General features: G+C 59.9%; 1 protein-coding gene across 1 annotated transcript; it reads left to right on the forward strand.

Annotated features, from left to right (window-relative positions):
- The first annotated feature begins 21,373 nt into the window (after positions 1 to 21,373).
- Positions 21,374 to 23,761, forward strand: CDC42EP1 (CDC42 effector protein 1). The gene is made up of 2 exons (XM_047065196.1): positions 21,374 to 21,836; positions 23,142 to 23,761. The coding sequence occupies exons 1-2, from the start codon at positions 21,374 to 21,376 to the stop codon at positions 23,759 to 23,761; spliced, it is 1,083 nt and encodes a 360-aa protein (XP_046921152.1).
- The last annotated feature ends 310 nt before the right edge of the window (positions 23,762 to 24,071 follow it).

A 24,071-nucleotide genomic window follows, 5' to 3' on the forward strand; every position in this document is an offset into this window, starting at 1 on the left:
TATACGCGCGTGGGCGTGTCTACGTGCACTTCTGTAATCCCCCGAAGAGACTGGAAGAAGCTGCCGTTGGCTAACTGCCTTTCCGTGGGGGGGGGGGGGGGGGGGAGCTGGATGCCTGCGTGAAGTTTGCTCAAGTATATTTTCAAAACTAGGAAACTAGTCCGCACACACTTGGAAGTATTTACAGAAAAAAAAAAAAAAAAAAAAAAACCAATGGACACCTTAAAAAAAAAAAAAATGTTGAAAAGCCCAACAGGGTACCTCAGGGAAAGGCTGAGCTCTGAGTTTTTGGGGGGGATTCGGTCGGGATCAGAGAACTGCCGGGGGCCGCCTGAGCCCCGGGCGGGGAGGGGGGGGTGCTCACACGTGCACCCGGACCCCCTTTGCCGATGGAGAAACAGAGACCCAAGGAGAAGGCGGCAGCCCAGCTCGGCCCCGTCCGCCCCCGTCCCGAGCTCAGGTTTAGTTTCCGCTTGTGGATAGCGGCTGCGGCTTTGGAGTCAGACGGGGGTGGAAGGTTGTGTGACCTCTGGGCCGGGGTCCGCTAGCCTGAAAAGTGGCGGTAACAACCCCCACTTCCTACTGATGCGGGCAGAACCGATGGACGGGGGCGGAGCGGCCGCGGACAGCAGGAGCTCTGTAAGTGGCCGCCACTAGCCGACGGCGGGGCGGGGACCCGGCCGGAGCCTCCGTCCGCACTGCTCCGAAAGGGGCGCAAGGTGGCGCCCTCCCCCCCGCGCGTCCCAGCCTCCAGGGCGTTGGCTCCTGCAGGGACGGAGAGCAGGGGGGGTGGGGAGGGGGGGAAATCCGCGTGGACTCACGCGATCGCGCACTTCTGGGCCCTGGGGGTGGAAGGGGGGAGCGACGGAGGGTGGCTCTGCTCAAGGAGGCAGGGCGGGAGGGCTCGGCCTCCCCGGAAGGAGGGAGAAGGGGAAACAGGATCCATCTGGATCTTGTTTAGGGTTTTGCCCGCGGGTTGAGTGGTGGCCCCACTGGGTCCCGCCTGGAACCTGTGACTGTGACCTCATTTAGAGGAAGAATCTTGGCAGATGTCATCAAGATAAGGATCTAGAGATGAGATTATCTTGGATTGTCCAAAACCAATGACAAGCGTCCTTGCGAGAGCAGACACCGACCGTGTGGGAACAGAGATTGGAGGGGTGCGGCCACTAGCCAAGGAGGCCGCCAGAGCTGGAAGAAGCAAGGAAGGATTCTCCCCTGGCGCCTTCGGAGGGAGCACAGCCCGGCCGGCATTTTGATTTTAGACTTTTGGCCTCCAGAACTGTGGGAGGGTTCAATTCTGTTTCAAGCCACCCTCCTTTGTGGCCATTTGTTATAACAGCCCCAGGAAATTAACACGGATTTTTTTTTTTAATTTTTGTTTAATGTTTATTTATTTTTGAGACAGAGAGAGACAGAGCATGAGCTGGGGAGGGGCAGAGAGAGAGGGAGACACGGAATCCGAAACAGGCTCCAGGCTCCGAGCTGTCGGCACGGAGCCCGACGCGGGGCTCGAACTCACGAACTGTGAGATCATGACCTGAGCCGAAGTCGGACGCCCAACCGACTGAGCCACCCAGGCGCCCCAACACGGATGTTTAAAATCTCCCCCTGCTGCTCGGCCTGTGGATCCCACCCCCAGTAGCCTACAGGATGGTACCCGAGCCCCCCCAACTCCTGACCCCACTATTTGCTCCCCAGATCCCAACTCCAACCTACCCACTGCTTTCCAAACATGGGCTCTTTCATACCTCTACACTTTTGCTTTCGCTGGTGCTCTGTCTAGGGTGCCCTTCCCTCTGGGTCCCCTGTAGAACTCCTATACACCCTTCAAAGCCCTCCCCAAACATCCTCTCCTAAGTATATTCGTGTATCCTGACTCCCAGCACAGCTGGGCTCCCCTCCATTCCCCTCAGCCACTGTGCCTACTCACCCATGTATCATCACAGCCAGCTCAGCTATGGGTCCCCCACCTTCATCTCCTGCCTTCTCCATCCCCCCCCCTCCCACCTACTGCCCTAGCTCAGGCCTCCCCATCTCTTACCAGACCCTTGTGCCACCTCCTCGCTGGTCTTCCTGCCCCAAGCGGGTCCTCCAGTCTATCAACGCTCTCGGTGCTTCGATCTATCTTGTCACTCCGCTGCTCAAAAGCCTTCCATAGCTCCCCGCTGCCCTAAGGATGATGCCCAAAGGGAAAAAGGTACTTCACATGCCTCTCCCCACCTCGCACCCCACCCCGGCGATGTCTAACATGCCCTTGTGCTACATGCCTCTGCGCCTTGGCATAAGCAGTGCCCTGGGAGGCCCCCTCCCTGTATAACAGGCATGCTCTGACCCACGTTCTCTGCAATACCCACCAGTCTGCAGCGACGACAGCTAAAACATTTTCGGACTGACCACCCACCAGGTGCCCATCTAAGTGCTTTCTACGTGTGGACCCTTGGAATTCTCATAACAACCCCGGGAGAAAAAGCACCATTACTGTGTCCACATCACAGGTGGGAAAACTGAGGCCCAGACAGAAGAGATCAGAAATGGCAGAGGTCTGCGCTCCCTCTCCTGGTGGGGGCCTCAGAGCTGTTGAACACACTGTTGAAGCCTCCCCTTCTTCACCCCGTGGCCCCCCACCCCAGATTAATCGCTGTCCCCTCCGTGGCTTCTGGACTTTGTGCGCACACCCCTCACGGCACTGAGCGGGAGGGACCCGATGACGCGGTGGTCACCCCACCAGGAAGCACCCAAAAACCTTCTTTGCTTCCCTAGGCCCGCGGTAACCGGTGCGGGGTAAGGGCTTCAATAAACCAGAAGGGAGGAGTGAGCCACTGAATGGTTTCCAGGTCCTGGGAATTTTTCACCCTCCTCAAAGACAAGAATAAGTTATGCAAATCTCTGGAGCCAGAACTTTCGCCTTCTCCCTCCCACTCTCCCTCCTCCAACCCCCCTCCCCTGGTTTCTGGGAGGGCACTGGGCTCTCCAGAAAATGCCCCAGGCTCTCTAGTGGCCCGTTTCCTGATCACAGACGAAACTAGAGCTTAAAGCTGGTGAATCACTAACAGTCACCAGCCAGGGCCTGTTGGGGTGTCGGGCAGGAAGGGAGAAACCAGGTGCCCCATCCACCTCCCCTAATCCTACCCCTGCCACCCCCAGCCCCGTCATCACTGTGCGAGTGACCTCCTGAGCCTCTGTAGCCCGGGCGACGCTAGGTGGAAAGGGCCTAGCCCTGGATGCAGGTGACTTTGAGCAGTTCCTAGACTGTCCCCGCTCCTCACCCCCACTCGGCCACTCCCAGGTTCCAATGAACCTACCACCAGAACGCTTGCAAACCCGTTTCCCATCCCGGGGCTGGCGACTCACTGATGACACCCAGGGAGGTGCAGCACCCCCATTTGAGAGGTGGGGAACCCACCTCAGGGAGAAGGAACTACGGAGCACCCATAGGAGGTAAGGAGGACACGGGAAGCTGCATTCCAGCTCTCCGCCTGCCAGAGGGGTTGTTTTTTTTTTTTCAACGTTTATTTATTTTTGGGACAGAGAGAGACAGAGCATGAACGGGGGAGGAGCAGAGAGAGAGGGAGACACAGAATCGGAAACAGGCTCCAGGCTCCGAGCCATCAGCCCAGAGCCCGATGTGGGGCTCGAACTCACGGACCGCGAGATCGTGACCTGGCTGAAGTCGGACGCTTAACCGACTGCGCCACCCAGGCGCCCCCAGAGGGGTTTAAAGCAAGACCAGCCATTTTTGGATTCAAAGGTCCTACTCTTAAAAGGACAAAGGAGGGGTTCCCAGCTCCTACCCCAAGAGTCTAGAAGCCGCTTGTCAAGTGTTCCAGGGGCTCGAGGCAGGTCAATAAGATGGGAGCGATTCTAAGTACCTACATCTCACAGGATTGTTGTGAGACTCCTATGAATAACATAGAAAGGGTTTAGAGCCGGTGATGCGATACTCTCCAAACTGTAGCTGTTTTTTTAAAGGGTCTTTTTTTTTTTTTAAACGTTTATTTATTTTTGAGACAGAGAGAGACAGAGCATGAACAGGGGAGGGGCAGAGAGAGAGGAAGACACAGAATCCGAAACAGGCTCCGGGCTCCGAGCTGTCAGCCCAGAGCCTGACGCGGGGCTCGAACTCATGGACCGCGAGATCGTGACCTGAGCCGAAGTCGGACGCTTAACCGACCGAGCCACCCAGGCGCCCCTTTAAAGGGTCTTTTGAAGGACTCCCTTCCCAAGAATGAAGCATGTGGAGTGAATCCTTGTCATCAGAGAGGAATGCTCCCCACACCTGTCTGGGAGAAGCTCAGGCCTGGGGCCTCCTTATAAATCCTGAGACTTGTCCCCACCCTCCCCCCAGACCTGTCAGGTCAGAGTCCGGGGGTGGGAAGCTGATATCTTTAATAAGGGCCCCAGGGGTTCCTTGAATCAGCCAAGTCTGGAATCCCAAAACAGTTGGGAAGTCAAGTCACTTTTTGAAGATGTTTCTGGTTGACACACCTTCCTCCCACCTGTCACCCTGTCCTTGGGGGAAAACCAACTTTCTCTTGTTCCCAATTAGTAATACCACTATTCGTAAACTGGTCTAAGCCCTCCCTCGTGCCAGGTGCTTTGCTAAATTAATTCTACCCACCAACGGCCTTCTGAGGCCGGTTCTCTCTTTAGCCCCATTTTACAGAGGCGGACACTGAGGCCAGAGACCTGGGTCCCAAGGTCATAGAGCTGGAACTTGGAAGAGCCAGGGCTCTATTCGCAGCCACAGTGTGGCCCGTGCCAATAGCCCCAGGTCCTCTGAGAAGGTGTCTAGATGCCCCGGGGCAAGCCTCTCGGGAGCCTGCGGCCTCTCTGGGCGGCTGCACAGAGCTAGAGGCCAAGGTCTCAGTCCCAGTCTCCAGGACCTTCTCTTCACCATGGCCACGTACCCACACCGAATCCTGCTGGTTCCTTTACCGGACTCCCCTCCGCCTCCTGGACGAGGGCAAAAGCGGGTGCTCCAGAGCCAAGGAAAGTCCAGGCTTTGGGGCACCCCCCACCCCACAAGATCTCCCCTCACTCCCTCACCTGCTCCTTTCTCCAGCCCCATCATGTCGCTAGCACCTCTCTAGAAGGGCAGTGCCTCTGACCAGGCTGGTTCCTGGGTCAGGCACACCGTTTCCTGCCTGATGGTAGACTTCCATGTTGAGGGGCGGCCTCCTCCAGGAAGCCCTTCCTGACTGCCGGCTCTGGGTTAGCTGGCTTCTCCGTGCCCCCACCACTGTCTAGAGGATGACTGCCTCAAATAGTCATGACCTTGTGACTGAAGGATCCGTATCTCCAGGTACTCTAAGCTGGCCGGGAAGGGGGCGTCTGGCAGAGACAGAGGACAGGTGTCGCTCACCTCCTTCTGGGTTAGGGAGGGAGGGCAAGAGGGACAGGGCCAGTCTCCCTGCCCTGCCTCTTCCCCTGGCCGTGACCTCCAGGCCCTGGGTCAATACCTGTTGGGCAACCAAAGGACAGATTGGGAGAGGCTGACTGGTGGGGGAGGAGGGCAGGGCTGTTTGCTTCCTGAGGGGCAACTTTGGCCAGCTCCTCCCCTCCACCTGACCCCCGGCGGCACCTGTGCTCTGCTCGGACCTGGGACTTGGAACACGGAGGGATTCTGTGAGGTGTTGTTAAGACTTGTCTGGGTCTGAGGTCTCTCCGGTGGTCCTGAGCCTCCAGACATCCCCCCCCCCCACCCTCCGGAGACGGTGAAGGAAAAAGAAGGCTGACGGAGTTGCTGGCCCGTGGCCCTTGCCCACAGATGAGAGACTGTGGCTGCCAGAGGCTGGTCAAGCCAGAGCTGAAGTCTTGTGGCCCCCGCGGGGCAGGATGGGGTCTGGCCTCCTCCCCCCCGGGTCCCACAGCCCTCCCCTATCCAAGCAAAGGGAGGGCCCTACGGTTGGGGGAAGAGAATGGGGCGTGGCGTCCAGACTTGGAGGGGGCTGTGCCCTGGAACCACGGATGCTTCCTGCGGACGTTCGGGACGTTGGACTCCCACATTCCTGGCCATTCCAAAGACTCCTCACTCCTCCTCCCTTCTCGCCTTCCCCAGTGCAGGGGGAGGGCAGTGGCCTGGGTCTGAGCTAGCAGCGTGGGGCCTCTCGGGGGAGGGACTGAGGTCTGGGCTAGAGGGGCTGCCGCCCGGGAGTCCTGTCCCAGGCACCGCCCCAGGGGTCCTTGTGATTCTCATAAACAGGAAGTTCCCCCCCCCCACCCTCGCAGACAGGCCCCTGTGTGTACCGTGGCCGGGCTCTGAAGGCCCAGCGGCCCTTGACCTCTCCGGCTGCTTCCTGTTAGCTGGGCCAGAGGAGAGAGAGCGAGACAGAAATGGCCTGAGATGGGGAGAGGCCTGAGGGAGTGTGAGAGCAGAGAGGAGCACAGTGAGGCTGAAGGGTCAGAGCACATAGTAGGCACTCGAGAAGTAACATGCCCTGGGCTGCGGTTGGATAGGGAGGAGAGGGACCCCCTGCCCCTGGGGAAAACAGCACAGTTAGAGAGAGGCTGGACCTTCCCACCCCGGCCCTCACTGAAGCCTAGCACATAGTAGGTGCACAGAAAGTATGTGACACCTATGTTTCGGATAGGCAGGGAGGGGGTGCTCTTGGGGGACAGCACTACTGGGGGAAGGGGACAGAGGGGCTCCCCCGGCCCGGCTGCGCCCTGTGGGTGGACAGCCCCCAAGACTCAGCATCCCATTGTCCCTGTCTGGCCCCCACCCCACCCCATCGCTGGCTGGGCCAGGCCACTGTCTCAAGGCCCTTTATTTTTAAAATCCCTGCGGTGTTCCCACCCCAAACCGAAGGAGCCGTGCCAGCCACAGATCCGCCTGCGGCCTGGGCTCAGGGCCCAGAGGCGCTGGGGGTGGGGCATCTGGCCACCCCGCAGCTGCCGAGGCAATTCCGGGAGGACTTCTAGGCCAGCCAGCCTGCCGGGCAGAGTAAGGAGGCCCCTGGGATGCCCCCACCCTGGGCCCAAGGTGGCGGCCCAGAGGCCCCCTAGGGCAGCCACCAGATTTGTGTGTTAAGCCCAGGGGCATGTTCTTCTAGACAGCGTATCTTGTCTCCCCACATTCCACCAAAAACGAACGCGTGTGTGTGCCGCACCTACTGTGCGTCAGGAAGGAGGCACAGGCTCGACCTTGTGGGGGCGACAGGTGGGCCAGTTGTGAAGCAGTTGTGAAAGAAGTCCCCAGCTCCCTCCAGGCTGTGTGGCCTTGGGCAAGTTATTCAGCCTCTCTGAGATCAGGCTCCTCCCCCGTAAGATGGGACAATGACAGATACCACAAAAGGCTGTGGGGCCTTCGCACGCGCACGGCAGCGAACAAGACAGTCATGGGACCTGTCCTCATGGAGCTTAATGTCCTGGGGCGGGGGGGGGGGGGAGGAGGGGGAGGGGAGCCCCTGTATGAACAAGGTCACGGCGGTCACTCAAGACACGACACAGAGGCACAGAAAGGAGGGTGCTGGTGGGATCAGGGGCGGGGGCAGAAGTGAATTTAGAGGAGCGGTCTTGTAGGCTTTGGAAGAGGTGACTGGGGGCTGAGAAGAAGGCAAATTTTCACTCATCTTGGGGAAGAGGGTTCTGGGCCGAAGGAATAGCGGTGCAAAGGCCCTGGGGCGGGAATGACCTGAGATAATGGGTAGGGGAGGACTTTGCAGACTCTCGAGGGCTGTGCACTTGGCCTTCCAAGTGGTATTGTTATTGTCATTATGTCAAGTATGGGGAGGAGACAGGAATGTCAGGCAGACTCAGGCCAAGGCTGATAGCTGTCCCTGAATCCCTTCCCCTTGGCTTCCTCCACCTAGAGAATGGCAGGCTGGCCGGCCGATGTGCGTGGGCCCTTGGACTACAAACGCGTTCACTCTGGCCCAACTCGTTTTCCCCTTTGAGCCTCCCAACAGCTATGAGGTAGGGCAGGCAGGGTTTATTATCCCTGTCTCCATTTGATGGATGGGGAAATTGAGTCAGGGAGTGGGCCCAGGACGGTGGTGGTGGCTTGCTGAGATCACCTAGCTCATTCACGGCAAAACCGAGCCATGCGCCCAAGTAGCCTGGTCCCCAGGCTAGTCCATTCACCCCACAGTGGCTCCTGGGGTCCCCCACCTTGACCACCTCCCCCATCTCCCTACCTCCCCCACCCAGCATCTATTCCGGCACCCGCAGAGCAGCACACACACTCCACCAGGAGGTACCAGCCTCCCCCCCCCAACCCCCAGGCTCTAGCCAGAGAAGAATGCAGCCTGACCCTCCCCGTGGGAGCTCTGGCCAGAGGCCTTGGCAGAGGAGAGGCGGGCTGAGTCAACAAGAGGTTGGCAGGGGCTCAAGCTGCCCACCGAGGTGGAGTCAGAGACCTACATACCCAAACCCCATACCCCATCCCTCGCTCTCCATGCCACCCGCCCTGCTCCTGGTCTGGGCACCAGCCAGCCCAGTTAACCCCTGCAGGCCTGACAGGGGAACGGCCTGGTGGTAAGAATCGATCGGGGCGCCTGGGTGGCTCAGTCGGTGAAGCGTCGGACTTCGGCTCAGGTCACGATCTCACGGTTTGAGGGAGTTCGAGCCCCGCGTCGGGCTCTGTGCTGACCGCTCGGAGCCTGGAGCCTGCTTCGGATTCTGTGTCTCCCTCTCTCCCTGCCCCTCCCCCACTCGCGCTCTGTCTCCCTCTGGCTCAAAAATAAATAAACATTAAAAAAAAAAAAAGCTTAAAAAGAATCAATTGATCGATCACCCTGCAGGGAGGTGCTGTGGGACCTCAGGTAGGTCACTCCACCTCTCTGGGCCAGTGGCCTCACCCGTGAGATCCTCTCCTTACCCCTGAGGATGTTGTTGGAATCTTTATGAGTGAATAAAGGTCATTCTGCACATAAAAGTGTACCAGCCACTGTGTCTCTCCTCTGCGAGCTGGAGGAGGGATTCCTGGGTTCAAAGGCAAGAGTGGCGCCCCATTGCCAGGGCCAACAAGCAGGTGCTTAATGAGTACTTGCTGTGATGTGACCATTGAGTCCGTGGAATGACTCAGGAAAGTACGAGAAGCCTAAACATCTGTGATCGTCATGACACCCCCCCCCTCCCCCGGCCTGTGTTTGCAAAGCTCCTTCCCTAGGCATCTTCTTTGATCACGGGCATTATTATTCCCATTTCACAGAGGAGAAAACTGAGGCCTGGGGAAGCCAAGGAACTGGCCCAAGATCCGCAGCTTGGGACTAATTGGAACCAGGCCTTGGAAAGGGGGAACCTCTGGGGGCATCTGGGTATAGCACCAGGAGGTGGAAGGAGGAACGGTGAGCGGGGGTTACACAGAGCTGATTTCTGTTCCGTTTCAGAGAGAAGTTCTTGACCGGCAGAGCTGTCCTCTTGGGGGTGAGCTCCCAGGGACCAGAAAAGTAGTGGGTACGACCCATCAGTCAGGGATGTTTCTGAGCATGTCCGGCCCCACGAGGATGTGCGTGTGGCACGTGAGGTTCCTTCCCACATACTGAGACGGACGGAACAGGGTCTCTTGGGGGGCTCAGAGCCTTTGCCCTCGAGGCAGCAGGGCACTGGGGACACTGCAGGCATGGGCTCGAATCCAATGGGAACACTTCCAAGCTGTGAGAGGTTGAGGAAGTAACTTTACCTCCTCGGCCTGTTCCCTCGCCTGCGGAATGGTGCTGCGCGGACCACAGCAAACACAAGCACCAGGCCCGGAGCTCCAACTCGAGTCTGACATTTAGGAGGTGCTTAATTAATATTCCCCTGGCTTCTGATGATCGCCCTCTGGCCATCCATCCCGGAGAGGCAGGAAGAAACCAGGAGCTAAGAAGCAGCGGCAGGGTGGAGAATCATTGGGTGAACCCCAGACTCAGAGCCAGGACCGCCGGGTTCGATTCCCAGCTCCAGGGGGACAGGCAGGTGCCACGAACGAGTTGCCTGTCTCCCCTCTGTAGACCACGGATGTGAACGCCCTTCATCAACCAAAGGCGGCCAGCTTTTGCTAGAAGAAAATAGATGGACCCACGCACCCAGGAATGAGCCTCTAGGGTGAGGAAGGAGCCCCCAGCCCCATCCAGACAGGGCCACACGAAGCCCCAAGGGCCGGGCTAGGCCGGGGGTGGGGGGATGCTGGAGATGGTCAGGCCAAGGCAGCACTGGCCTCCAGCCCACGGGCCTATCTCTCGGGCCAGGCTGGACGGCAGAGAATGGGCTATTGTCTCTGCTCCTCAAATACTTTTCCTGTCCCCCTGGCCCCTCCTCTCTCCACACCCAGCCCCCAACATCGAGAACAAAGGTCTCCGGGAGGACCCCTCCTCACTGCCTTTCCATCCAGGCTCCTGGACGCCTGGCCCAGCTCTGGAGAACCTGGCTCCATCACCCCTGGGACGACAGGGTCACCTGGCCCTGACCCTGTCCCTCCCCGCCTCCTGCAACGACAGATGCCTCAGACCCCCCCACCCTCGCCTCCATCCATCCACCTGACTGTCCTCCTCAGGGTGGGGCTGGAGGAACTGACCCTACATCCTTCCTAGTCCCCGAAGCAACTTCTTGTCCTGTTCTCCCAGAGAAAGGGAGCCTCGTGCCTGGGGGCGGGGGGCTGGGGGGGCGGGGAGGGGAGGGGAGGAGGCCCTTCCCCGCCCCCATTTCCCTGTAGAGCAGTGAACAAGGAATCAGAGCTGAGTTGGCCTGGAAGGGTCCAGCTGAGAAAACTGTTCCATACGGCCAGCCCCCGTCCCCAGAGGCGTTTCCGGCCCTGACAGCTGCCTGCCTCCGGGAGCCACGCTCTCTCCCTCTGGGCCTCACGGCCACACCCTCCAAAATACCCTTGGGATTAACTGCCATCCTGACCCCACTCCTCCCAACAACCCACTCACACCCAGGGATCACCTCCAGAAAACAGCCGGGGCCGGGCGGCCAGGGACTAATCTGCCATCACCTTGTCCTCCGGCCCCACGCCAGCCCTGGGCCGGGCCCCGATTCCCCTCATTACTCAGCTGTCACTCCAGCTGACTCCCCGTGGGGCACACACACTTGGTGCACCCAGCCTGGCTCTCCTGCCTTCGGGTTCGCACAGCTCCACGCGTCCGCCCGCCTCTTCCAGGGAGCCTTCCTGGAAGCCCTGCCAGGTCTGTGCTCTGTCTGAGCCTTGTCTGTCTGTGAGCCTGTCTGTTTCATCATATCGGGCTGGGAGCTGGCACACAGTAGGTACTCCACAGACGCTCACCCACACTGAAGGCGGCCACGGGGTGTGTGGCTGCGGGGACTGCCAGCTCTCCGGCAGACCGGCTGTGCAGCCCCGTGACAAGGCCTGCCCTCTCTGGGCCTCAGTGTCTCCACAGCCCCTCTGAGGCCCTGACACTCCACAACCAGTGTTGACTCTTGGGGCTCTGCTGTAAAGAGGAAGGAATGGGAGGGCTGCAGTTTCCTTCCAGAAGGGTCTCCATCCCCTGGCTCCCTCAGACCACATTCCTGTCCTCAAGGTCAACCAGGGGAGAAAAACTTGGGGCTAGGTTGCAATCTAGTCTGTTAATGAGGAAACCCCAACAGGGATCCCAAGGCACCCCACTCCTGAGGGCAGCCATCACGGGGGGGCAGAGCAGTGGCCCCGGCTAGCCCAGGCCACACTACAGAGGGCCCGGCGTTCAAGGCCTCTCTCCCATCCTCCATAGTAGACCCTTCCCAGCTCATCTCCTACCCTCCTGAGCCCTGTCCTCTCCCCAGCTCACCTGCGGGCAATCTTACCCCAAGATACAAAGCCCAGCTCAAATAGCACCTCCTCCAGGAAGCCTCCCTAGACCTCCTCCATTAGTCCTCTGGCTCCCTGGCCCCTTCTACCACTGTTTTGGCCCTTCATCCCCACCAGGATCCTGGCCTATATCTTCCCTCCCAGACCAGAAGTCTCTGGAGAGTAGGAACTACACTCCTTACTCACTGCTGCATCCTCACAAGGTACCTCAACCTAGGGCCTGACCCACAGAGGGAATTTACTTAATATGTGTTCAATGAAATCTCCTCCAGGGGAAAGGAGAATGGTTAACAATAGTGATCTCGCTACCCTTTCTTGACCATTAGTTACAGGCCAGGCAGTGAGACTTATGGCTTATCAGAGACGACACAGATGAGGCCCAGGCAAAGTGGCCTGTCCAAGGTCACTCTGCTAGTGAGAGGCAAAGCCGGGATTTGGACTCAGTTTGTGTGACTTGCAAATACACGCTGGGTCATACAGGTATCGCGTGGGCGATAGTCTCCTTGGCCCCATTGCCGGTCTACCCTAGCTGACAAACCAATCTGCCTCACAAACTCCCTCGAGAACCCAATGCTGTCCCCTTCCCCTGCAATGCCTGTGTGTGTCCGAGCCCCTGCCAGGGGTCTAGCCCACAGGGACTCTCCCTAGAGTGGTCCCAGGAGGAGGGCACCTGCCCTGATGGTGGCGGCAATCCTAGACAAGGACTCCTCTCCTACGCTGTGACCATTCGTTCCCCAAACGCGCCAGGAGTACAGACATCACCATCTCGTGGGAGGATTCACAGATACCAACATGGAGGCTGGAGCAGGTGTAGAGGAGAGGCTCGCTCTGAAGGAGGATCTCCAGGAGGAGGGGACATTTCAAAGGAGCCTTTAAGGACGTTTTGCCCAAGGGTGACCCACTGAAGAAGGTGAGTGAGGTCTGTAAGTGCGAGAGAAAGGAAGACGTGCCCAGAGACCCGTGAAGGTCAACAGAGGCCAGGTGGGAGTCAAGGCCAGCGCTTCATCGGGAGGGACAGGGAAAAGAACGGGTGAATGCATGAAGGGACAGGTGGGTGAGCCAATGGGTGTGGGTCAAAGGATGCTGGATGGATAGAATGGGTGGGTAGACACATAGGCGTATAAATGGACGGGGGTGGAAGGATGCATGGGTGAGGACAGACGGGTGGAGGGGTGGATGAATGAACGGATGGGGGTGTAGGCAGTGGGTCAACGGAAGTAAGAAGTAATTAGGTGATGGATGGGCATGGGTAGGAGGTCAACGAATGGGTAGGTAAATAGATGGGTAGAGGGGGAGTAGACGCATAAGTAAGAGTGTGGGTAGTGTGTGGAAAGATGGGTTGGTGATTGCATCCATGGGTGGACGGACCCCTGAACACTCAGGAGAGAGAAGACGGGGAAGACCAATCAATGGGCCAGTGAGCATCTGCTCAAACTGCCCAGACCCCCACCCAGACGTCGGGAGGGAAAGGGTACCTGCTCCGCTCCCCAGGGAGAGGCCGGAATGAGGGCTGACAGATACGGCCAAGCCAACTCACTCAGCTCAAGGATCCCACTCCAGACCTCCCTGGAGCCCGGTGGACAGCCGGCAGCATTCTTGAGTCCCCAAGGGGGAAGTGCCCCGCTCTAGCTGTGTCCTGCTCTAGTCCACAGAGGTCTCTCTGCCCAGAAACTGCCTCCTTCCCATAAGCCCTAAGCCTCAGCCCACCCGGTCTGCAGGGGTGAGTGGAGGGGGCAGCTGAGCTCTATGATTAGGCCGAAGGGGCCCGGTTCCTCTAGGACAGAGGAGGAGCTAGGGGCTCCCAGTAACTAGCTGGGAGACATTTGTTCTGCATTTTACACGGTTATTATGGCTCCCCAGGGTTAACCCCTGCGCTCCCGGCCACCGCCCCTCCACAGGGAAGGGAAAGGGACCACGAGAAATCAGTGGAGGACCAAAGCACGGGAAATGGGGGACTGCCCATCCCCGCAGCCTTCACAAGGGTGCCAAGACCCCTCCACTCCTCCCATTTTCCAGAGGGACACACTGAGCTGGATCAGTCTCCGTGGAGAGGGTATTTCGGTCTGGAGAGAGGCTTTGAATGAAGGGAGAGAGCTGCTCGAGCTGCTCATAGCGTCAATTTACCCGTCTGTAAAATGGGGCAAAGAATTCCTGACTCATGGATTGCTCCACCGTGAGTTAGTGAAGACAGAGTGCCTGGCACCTTGCAGGAAGGTTCTCAGGCACTGGTCCCCTGCCCCCGGCTGGAAGTTGGAGAGGACGGAGCGAGCGTGCGGTGGGTGGTAACCCTTTCCACTCCGACTGCTTTCTCAACCATCTCCGGGCTGGCAACAACTAGCAGATGCCCGCACTGGCATTATACCCATTTTATAGACAGAAGAAACTTGAGGCTCAGAGAGGCCAAGTGACTTGCCCACAGTCACACGATGCCCGGGAAGCCGCCGGGCCAAGATCTGAGGTCAGGGCCTTTGACACGGCACTAAACGGCTTCCTTGAAGGCCAGCTGTTCTGGGGACCCTCTGACTAGAACCACCAAGTAATGTATCGTCTAACCAGGTCACCTTCGAGAGTGAAAGACTTGTTAATAATCGTGCTGGGACCGACCTGGGCAAACAGGGAAGTGTGGCCATCTTGCCACAGCAGGAGGCTTTGGGCAAGTCATTGCACTTCTCTGCAAAGCGGACACGAGGGCAGGATTGTCGCTATGGGGCTCTCACGATGACTAAATGTCACGGTGCCGGTAAGAGACTGGAAGGCCCGGGGTTCATTCGATGTTCAGTAAAGGCAGGTTATTGCTAATGCTGTTAGTGACAGTGGCCACTGGTCTCTGCCTCCATCACTGCCCTTCCAGTCCATTCTTGGCTAAGAGTAAGACCTTCCAAGGACACATCTGAGGGGCCCCTGGGTGGCTCAGTTGGTGAAGCGACCGACTTCGGCTCGGGTCACGATCTCGCGGTCCGTGAGTTCGAGCCCCGCATCGGGCTCTGTGCTGACAGCTCGGAGCCTGGAGCCTGCTTCGGATTCTGTGTCCCCTCCCTCTCTCTCCGCCCCACCCCTGCTTCTGCTCTGTCTCTCTCTGTCTCTCAAAAATAAATGTTAAAAAACAAAAAACAAATACACATCGGACTCATGCCGCCTGCTGGCTTCCCCATCCCAGCCGGGGAGAGGCTGAACACCTGGCCCAAGGTTAAGCCCCCAACACCTGGCCCAAGTTCTCTCCTAGCCCTTGACTGTGCTCCCCACCATCCCTGCCCTTCTTCCTCACCCATGCTCTGCAGCAGCAACCCTGAGACCATCCCCGATTCTCTCCAGGACAAAGCCCCTCCAAGCCTGAGCTCTGACCGACGGGCGTCTCGGTCCCACAGCTGTGCCACTTGAACAAGTGCCAGAATTCTTTGTGCCTCAGTTTCCCCATCTGTCCATCTCTCTAGCTGGGGAAATAACCCCGTCCCTGGGTGGCCTGAGCATTCGGGGAACCACTGAAAGAGGCCCAGCGCTCCGTGAGCAGCCAAACCTTGTCTCCTCCCCCTGTGTGTCAATATGGCCCTCGTCTCCAGCCAGGACAGCATTCAGAGGCTTTCCGCCAGCCGCGCCTGCCTCCTCCATGTGGATCCTTAGCTCTGAGTCTTTGCTTGGGTTGGCTCCCCACACGACACAGCCGTGTGCACTCCTACGGCCCTCCCCCTGCCTATGTGTCCTTTACAGCTGAAGTCAGGTATCACCTTCTCTGGGAAAACTTGTCGGGCCCCTCCACTCCCCTGCAGGCTGTTAGGGGTGTCTCCGGGCAAGGACAGCCCCCAGGATTTTCTGCCTGTCCCCAGGGAGCTCACAGTCTGAGGGGAGTATCCGAGGAGGGCAAAAAAAAAAACTTGAGGCAGGGATCAGAGCCCTGTCTCCCCTCCTTGAGGGTGACACAGGTGCCTGTGCATAGCTGTCCCCTGCCCCTCCTGGGTGGGGTTTCGGGGAGGGGGGGTGCTCAATAATGCTTTCTGCACCCATCCGTCTGAGGTGTGGTCTCATCTACCTGTTCCGCAAGCCTCCTAGGTGCTGACAGAGCAGAGAGCACTTAAGAACGTGACATCCGATGCCTACTGTTATTATCTTATTTTTCGGATGGGAAACCGAGGCACAGCAAGGCTAAGCAGGGGCTAGGGCAGGCTGGGAAACCAGGCTGTGGGGTTCTAGGGCCCCCGTCCTTGACCACCACACCACCCACCACTCCGCAAGTAGCCTGCTGTGGTCTGCGCCCCCGACACCCCTGTGGCCTGTAGAGGATTGAGAGCCAGGTGGACCGGGAGAAAGACAGCGGGCATCCCAGCGTGGAGAGCTCAGGGTCCAGGCGACTCTTTCCGGCATTCAAGGCCCCGGGCGGGCTTCTGGGTTCTCCCAAACTCCCACAGGGAGCGGCTGGAGAGCGCAGGAGCCGGAGTTGTCAGGTCCCGGAGCCCCAAGGCCACGCGGGGCGCCGGTGGGGGAGGGGTGGCCGCACACGACCCGAGTCGCCTCGCCGGGGCTTCCCCGCACGTTCGGCGGCTCCCCGCCCCGCCAGCCCGGCGCCCCCGCCGCCCCCCTCCAGCTCCCGCCGCCACTCGGGGCGGCCCGATCGGTGCCCCGGAGGGGGCCCGGCCCCGCCCGCAGGCGGGAGGGGCGAGGCGCGGGGAGGGAGCGCGCCCACACCCCGCCCCCGCCCCCGGAGCCAGCCCGCGGAGCCCGCGGCCAGGGCGGCGCAGACCGGCCCAGCCACTCGCCCGGGCTGCGCGCCGGGACGCGCCGCCGCCGCCGCCCGGGCCGACGCGCCCGCCCCTCGGCCCCCGGCCCCGGGCCCCCGGGGCTCGCGGAGCGAAGGTAACAGCGCCCCCCTCCCCCGGGTGGGCGTGGACGCCGGCGGGACGGGGACCCGGCACCCTCTTAGGCTCCCGGGGACCGGGGCGGGGAGTGGGGGGGGGGAGGGAGGAGGCCAGCCTGCCCAAGGCGCCCCGGGTGCCAACAGGAAGGCCCGTCGCGCAGGGCGCGGGGACCCTCCGAGTTTGGGGGTGGTTTTGCAAGGTCCCGGGCGAGCGGAGGGGCGCAGAGCACTGGAGCGGGCGAGCGGTAAAGCCGGCTGCGGGAGGAGGGGGTGCGCGGAGGGCCGTCTACGCTCCTTCCTGCCCTGGGAAAGGAAGGGAAGGAACGGGGAGGGGGCGAAAGTGCCGGAATGTCGGGCCCCTTGGCGAGGCCGGCGCGGAGAGCGGGAAGTGGGGGGCGGGAGGGACCGCAGGGGAGATGGACCAGGCACCCTGCCCCCTCCCCAACCGCCGCATTCCAGGCCGAGCAGGGATGAGGTCATCCCGTCCGGTTCCCCTCGGGCCACGACAGCCGGCTGTCCCTTCTCCCCTCCCCCGTGGAGCGACCCTCCCCATCCGAACTCCTTGCCTCCCAGAGGGAACGTTTTCTGGCCAAAGTCTTTCCCGGACTTCCAATCTCGACCGGCCTCGACATTGTTCTGTTCTTGCCTCGACCACGCAAGGTCCGCCCAGCTTGAAGCCCATTTGCTAGCCCGGGAAACTGAGGCCTAGAGAGGCGGCGGGACTACCCCCCGAGGCCGCAGCAAACGCCTTGGGGGGGGCTGGAACCCAGGACTGTGCGACACTTGGGCCGCCGCCCGTCCGCCTCACCGAGTGGAGGGCTTGGGCTCTAACCTGCTTTCCTCTTACTCCCCCATGGCCCCTGGTGCTCCCATCTAACCCCTCAGAGTCCTGTCCCAGGGTCCGCGCTGCCCCTGCAAACAACTTGCTGCCCCTTTCTGGCCTCACTTTGCTCATGTCTCCACCTTGACCGGGTTGGGGGATGGGGTGTGCCTTCCAGGGGTATGAGAGGCCCCAGGGACTTGACGTTTTATTCCAGGGCCATAGCAGCCCTCATCCAGGCACCAGCGGTCTGGGATGTTAACCAGCTGGACACTGGTGGGGAAGGGGCTGTGTGCGTGTGAGTGGCCTCCTGGATGACAGGTGGTGAGCCGGCAGGCACTAGTACCTGCGGGTGACCCCCAGGTGAGCTCAGGGGTGCAGCCGCCCCAGCCTCTGCCCCCTCCCCCAATGTCAGACAGCCCCCAGCCTCCTCTGAACCACAGGTGCCTCCACAGCGGCCCCTGTTGGCCTCTCCTAACGCGTGGTCCCTGCCCTCGGCCTCAAACCCTGTCCTTGCGTCATTACCACCATTGAGTAACCTCTTACCAAGTGCCCCCGCCTGACTGTCTTCTGTAGGGTAAATACGAGGACTGCTAGGACACCCAGGCCGTTTGGTGACCACTCTTGCCTGGTCACGGGCACCGAATCCGCACAGCTCAGTCTCCTGCTTCCCAGGCCTGCCCTTCTGGAACTCGGCAGCTGGGCATTGCCTCCTGCCACAGCTGTTCCCCCGTTCCCTCGCCCCGCCGCTGTGGTCCTATCCCTCCCCTGGCATTTACTAGTGATGGTGACAGAATCCTGGGGAGGCTGCCAGCCACACCACTTTTTTTTTTTTTGCTTGCTCTGTGACTCAGGGCAAGTCGGTCCCCTTTTCTACGCCTCATCGTTTTCACCTGTAAAATGGGTGTCATGAGCATCAACAGGCAGTAACGCTGGGTTGGTAAGGGGAGGTAGGCTTTGCACCAGGACGCCTGGAGCCCTTCTTCCTCCAGGGCCAGATGGGACACACCTGATTGCCAGCGATACCCTGAAGTCAGTGTCAGGTGCCAAATAGCTCCCACCAAGGACGCCCAGAGTCAGAGATGCTCGTGTTCATATGTTGGATTTGAACCGGGGCCGCCTGACTCCGGGACCTGGGGGTTTAATTACAGCACCTTCCGCTCTTCCCGCTCCTTTGGGAAAAAAACCAGATTTCGATGCTGTTATTGTTTCCCACGTGGGAAAACGGGTCCCCAGTAGCACTGCCCTGTCCTTGGCCCCACCACCCGGCAGTGTCTCTCTGTCACAGCGGGCAAGGTGGAGAGGTAAGGAGAGACCTTTCAGAGGTGCCCAGGGGCACTGGGGAGGTGGGAGCGTCGCAAGATTGGAGCAGAAGCTGGTCTCGAGAGTTAAGGTGGCCGTGGGGATTAGGTGGGGGCCAGAGTCCTCTCGGTGGAGAGAAGAGTGGCTCCTTCAAGGTGGACGCTGGGAGAGAGGTGGGTGTAGCCACATGGCAGACACAGTGACCCCTCACGTGGCATTCGGAGTGACGCCCCCACCCCCGGCCCGTTCCTTTCCCGCCCAGAGATTCATCCGTCGTCTCTGCAGAGCTAGGAAACCTGGCCCATGCCATGCACCTGCCAGGTGACCTTGGCCAAGTCCCTTCCCTCGGAACCTCGGCTCTGCTTGTAAAATTGGGCTCACCCTCATGACCTCAACAGCGGGGCCTTTGGAGTCGGATGACATCATGTAATGGGTGGCCGACTGCAGAGTGCTTCGTAACTTCAGCAAACATTCCACGAGGACTTCTTGGTGCTGGGGGTGCCGGGGAAAGGGATGATTCAGACACCCCCCCCAAGGGGGAGGAGTTACGGCTGGGGGGTGGATCAGATGGTGGGAAGGGACGAGAATGCAGTCCGAGAACAAAGCTAGCTTTGTTTTATTGCTTTCTTTGTTTTTTATCTTGTTATTTAACCGATTTTGAATTTCAAATAACATTCAAAGGGCAGTATTGAGATTTTGTATGTTGGAGGTGGCAGCGGTATTTAAAAACAAGCGGAAAAAAAAAAAGTTGAGGCACGCATCTAGGTCTTATCAGCTTTTATCAGCTGAGGCCCCACACCTGTGGAGGTAAGTGACTTGCTCAAGGTCACCCTGCGAGGCCTTTGAATCCCCCACCTGCCCTCACTGGGAAGGTGGCAAAGGGTGATCCTTTGGTATGAAGGTCATCACTAAGATCCCCTGTGATTGAACCCCTGTTGATTTGGCGCCTGGCCGGTGCGGAGCCCAGGCTGGGTGCTGGGAGGGGGGAAGGCAGGAAAATCCAGGCAGCCGCCCCACCTTCAGAGTGTGTTGCCAATCTAGGGAGACAAGACGGGGCTCCAGGGGCCGATCAAAGGGCCATGAGTCAGAGGCTCTGAGTTCAAGTCTCAACTAGCTCTCTTGCTAGGACCTGGAGCAAACTTGGACCCTCTGTGGGCCACAGGAAAACCAGAGGTCAGACCGTAGGCTCATAGGTGTCCTCCAGACTGCACTTTCTATGATGCTAGAAGGGATGGGGTCAGACCAGAAGAAGCTTAGAGAAGGTTGGGGCTGGGGAGGAGGTGGGGGAGATCACGAGGGGACGGAGTGGGGAAGGAATCGCTTTTGGCACCTGCTGAGCTCTTTCCAAAACTTGTTCCCTGACAACAAGGCTCCTACGTCAATTTGAAAAATTATGGTAAAGGTCTTTCCTGCGGGCCTTCTCAGAGCCTTGAATCTGCTCAGGCATGCAGTAGGCAGCTGGAAAAAGCCACTTTTGACCACAGGATCCTTTTTCCAGGAAGCACCTTGAAGGCGGAGGGTTCTAAGGAACCTCTGCGCAGGCTGTTTACACAGCAGTGCACAAAGCCTGTGGCAAGGCACCTCCTCCCTCCTGGCCTCCCCGAGTGAAAGACAACTTCACCCACAGAGAAGGGAGGTGATTTGCTCAACGCGCCCGCAGAAGAGAATGTAGCTTGGGGCTCAAGGGCTCTGGGTCGGGAGGGCTCTGCCTCACCATTTTTACTATGTAGCCTCAAGCAAGTCACTTCACTTCTCTGTGCCTCAGTTTCTCCTCCCTAAAATAGTGCCTCCCGGGGCGGCTGGGTAGCTCAGTTGGTTAAGCGCCCCCGACGCCGGCTCCGGTCACGATCTCGCGGTTTGTGAGTTTGAGCCCCACATCGGGCTCTGCACTGATGGCATCGAGCCTGCTTGGGATTCCCTCTCTCTCTCTCTCTCTCTCTCTCTCTCTGTTCCTCGCTGCTCGCTCGCTCTCAAAATAAGTTAACTTTAAAAAATAAAATAAAAGAATACAAAATAAAATAGCGCCTCCCTCCGGGGTGTCGTGTGAATGACATGAGTAACAGGTCATTTCTTGGCACTTAGTAGGTGCTTCATAAATGGCCTCCGTAGAAGGACCATTCATGCTTTTTACAGAGAGACGTCTCAAGCGGGCAGCCCGATGAATTGTTTCGTGCCCCCCTCCGGTCCATACCTGTTCACAGGCAACAGCCACAATTCCTACCGTGTCACTATTTGCTTTGCCTGGTCCTAAACGTCGTCCTCCTCCCGGAATTGTCCGGCGTGTCGTCTGCGCGCCCGCTCAGCACGTGGGCGGTATCCCCCATCGGGGTTGGTGGGTATAGTCACTTGTTCCCTTTCGCTGTGTGACCCAGGATCCCCACCGGGGCCTACCATCATTGTCTTTCTTTCAGGTCTCCACCACCGGGCAGAGAGGGGCAGCTGGCCCTTGAGGTGCATCTGGTACCTTCTCTGTGTTGGGACAGGCATCCGTAGCGGTTTCCACGGGGCCGGGAGCCAGGCCTCAGGGACAGGCGAGGGGGCAGCACTTCAGGAGCGCACAGGAGCAGCCTCCGTCCACCCCCCTTCCTCTGGGAAGGAAGGAGCTGAGAAGTGGATCGTGAGCCCCGGCCCCGGGGAGGGGGGGGCCCGGACCATCCACCGTGAAGAGCGGGAGCTGATGCCAGGCCCCCAGGGGGCCGGAGGAGCCCCTGCCATGAGCCTGGGCAAGCTCTCGCCGGTTGGCTGGGTGTCCGGCTCGCAGGGGAAGAGGCGGCTGACGGCAGACATGATCAGCCCCCCACTCGGCGACTTCCGCCACACCATGCACGTGGGCCGCGGCGGGGACGTCTTCGGCGACACGTCCTTCCTCAGCAACCACGGTGGCAGCTCGGGGAGCACTCACCGCTCACCCCGCAGCTTCCTGGCCAAGAAGCTACAGCAGGTGCGGAGGGTAGGGGCACCGCCCCGGCGGATGGCTTCCCCGCCCGCACCCTCGCCTGCTCCGCCCGCCGTGTCCCCCATCATCAAGAACGCCATCTCCCTGCCCCAGCTCAACCAGGCCGCCTACGACAGCCTCGTGGTCAGCAAACTCACCTTCGACCGCAACCCTGCCAGCTCCACAGACGGCCACTCCGGTTACGGTGAGGGCCCGGGCTGGCCACTCGTTCGTCAGGTGCCGAGGCCCAGGGTGTTCGGTGGGACGGCCGAGCCACCAAGTGAGCTCTTTGCCCCGCGTTAGTTTGGTCCCACCGTGGAGGTCAGGCCCGAACCCCGGACCGTGGAAGGGGTTGGGGGGGGTGGGGCGGGGACAAGGGTCGCAAACCAGCTCACTCCGCAAAGCGCGCTGAGGTTGAGAGGGGAGGGGAGGGCGGTCCAGCTCTCCCCGACTCTAACTCGCCTCCCTGTGTCCGGGCCCATGGCTGAACCAGCCCGTCCCCTTCCACGGAAGCAGCCCCCTCGTGTCAGAATGACACGGTGGCGAGACTGAGAGTCTGGGCTCTGGATTAGAATCCTGGCTCTACCCGGTTTCCAGCATGCCGGCTGACCTCTGCAGGCTCAATCCTGGCCTGTACGTGTAATGGGTCCATTAGGGTCACTGCTAAGACTCAGCGACAGGACATCGGGGCTGTTGCTGTGTTTTTGTTATTTGGACAGAACCTGACAAATTTGGAAAAACCACTCACGCGGACAGAAGCCAGGGGGCCCTCCCGGCCGTGGTGGGGGACTGGCAGGTGCAACCTTAGCTCCGCCGGACAGCTCGCCTTGGGAAGCAGGGCCCTTGCTGCCACCTGGTGGCCGTTCTCTGCCCTGTGGCTTTGCCCCACTGCCAGGGGCTTCCGCGGGTGCTCCACCCCCAGCAACGCAGCTCAAAACTCCGCTGAGGGCTGGTCCACAGTGACCACACTGTGCCTCAGGCATGGTAGTTTTGGAGCCAGAGGCTGGACCAGAGGTCCTTTGCAGGGCATCCGCCTGTCCTTTGAGTCTGTGATTTCTGTGCAGTCAGACCCCAGCTTGCTAGTTCCGTCCCCGTGCCCACAAACCCGTCCACTATGGGTTCGCCTGCAGCCATCGGCCACTGTCATGCAAGAGGACCGTGGCCATCAGTTGGGACTGCGAGTCAGGACGTTTTGAGCTCCAGGCTTGCCTCTGCCCCCTTCAGATCCTATGACCCTGGGCAAGCCTCTCCCCTGGTCCCAGACTGAGCCTTCCCTTTCTACGTCTGCAAAGTGGGAATGAGAATTGTGTCCATTTTCAGCTTCTGGGTTGATAGAAAGATCCCGTGAGAAACTTCAGGGTTCGCTATATTGGAAAGATGGGAGAATCTGAGGCCGGATGAGAGAGTGACGTGTTAGAGGCCACACAGCAAGCTAGGGTCGGTCCTGGCCCTCCCTGCCCCGATTCCTGGTTAGGGACCCCAGCTATGACCCTTCTCCCCATTCTTCTAGGCCCGGACTCCGGGTTCTGCACTATCTCCCGCCTGCCTCGCCCGGAAAAGCCTCGTGACCGAGAACGTGATAGTGCCTTCCCCTCCGAGCCCGAGCTTCGCCGCTCTGACTCCCTCCTGTCCTTCCGCCTGGACCTCGACCTGGGGCCATCTCTCCTCAGCGAGCTGCTGGGGGTCATGAGCCTTTCGGAAGCCTCTGCAGCTGAGACGACCCCAGCCCCTGCTTCAAGTTCACCAGCCCCTGCTCCAAGTTCACCAGCCCCTGCCTCAAACCCCCAACCACGTGGACACTGCCCCAATGGGGTGACTGCTGGATTGAGCCCTCTGGCTGAGGTGAGGGCCAGTGTGGTGGGAGAGTGTCCCCGTATACCTGCTGACACGGCCCCTAGCAGGCACTGGGGAGCAGGCTGGGGGGGCAGCCAGGGTAGCCACCGCTATACTGAGATCGATACCCGGCGAGAGCTAGCGGGGGTCCTGCCCCAGGCTCGAGCTTCTTGGGAGAGCCTGGACGAAGAGTGGGGGGCACCCCAGGCAGGCAGCAGGGCCCCCGTGCCCAGCACGGTGCAAGCAAACACCTTTGAGTTTGCTGATGCTGAGGAGGACGATGAAGTCAAGGTGTGACCAGCTGGCCGTGGGCTCAGGACCCTGCCAGGGCTCAGGGCACTGCCCATGAACAGTGCAGAGCCAGCACCGAATAGCTAGGTCCTGCCCACGATAGATGGGAGAACCCAGTTGCCCCCAAGCCCCTCCACGCCTCTGCAGGACAGACATGGGAGGGAGGCCGGAGGAGACCAGGCTTGTTCTGGGACCTGGGTGTTCCCGTGGGCCCTGCTGGGCTGCATTACCTAGCCCCTTGCCACTCTGGACCCAGGGCCGTTCCTTAGGCTCACCCCCCACCCTCTGCCAACCCCACTGGCTGGAGAGCCCAACC

Source organism: Lynx rufus, unplaced genomic scaffold (assembly GCF_022079265.1).
Source record: "Lynx rufus isolate CCGP_SWC_20201006 ecotype Redwood Valley unplaced genomic scaffold, mLynRuf1.p SCAF_7, whole genome shotgun sequence".
Lineage (NCBI taxonomy): Eukaryota > Metazoa > Chordata > Mammalia > Carnivora > Felidae > Lynx > Lynx rufus.

What these genes read in the sequence shown, in the direction of transcription:
- CDC42EP1 (XM_047065196.1), top strand. Translation starts at nt 21,374, where the DNA reads ATGCCAGGCCCCCAGGGGGCCGGAGGAGCCCCTGCCATGAGCCTGGGC. An exon ending in AGACGGCCACTCCGGTTACG is followed by an intron (nt 21,837 to 23,141) that starts GTGAGGGCCCGG and finishes CCATTCTTCTAG; the next exon opens with GCCCGGACTCCGGGTTCTGC.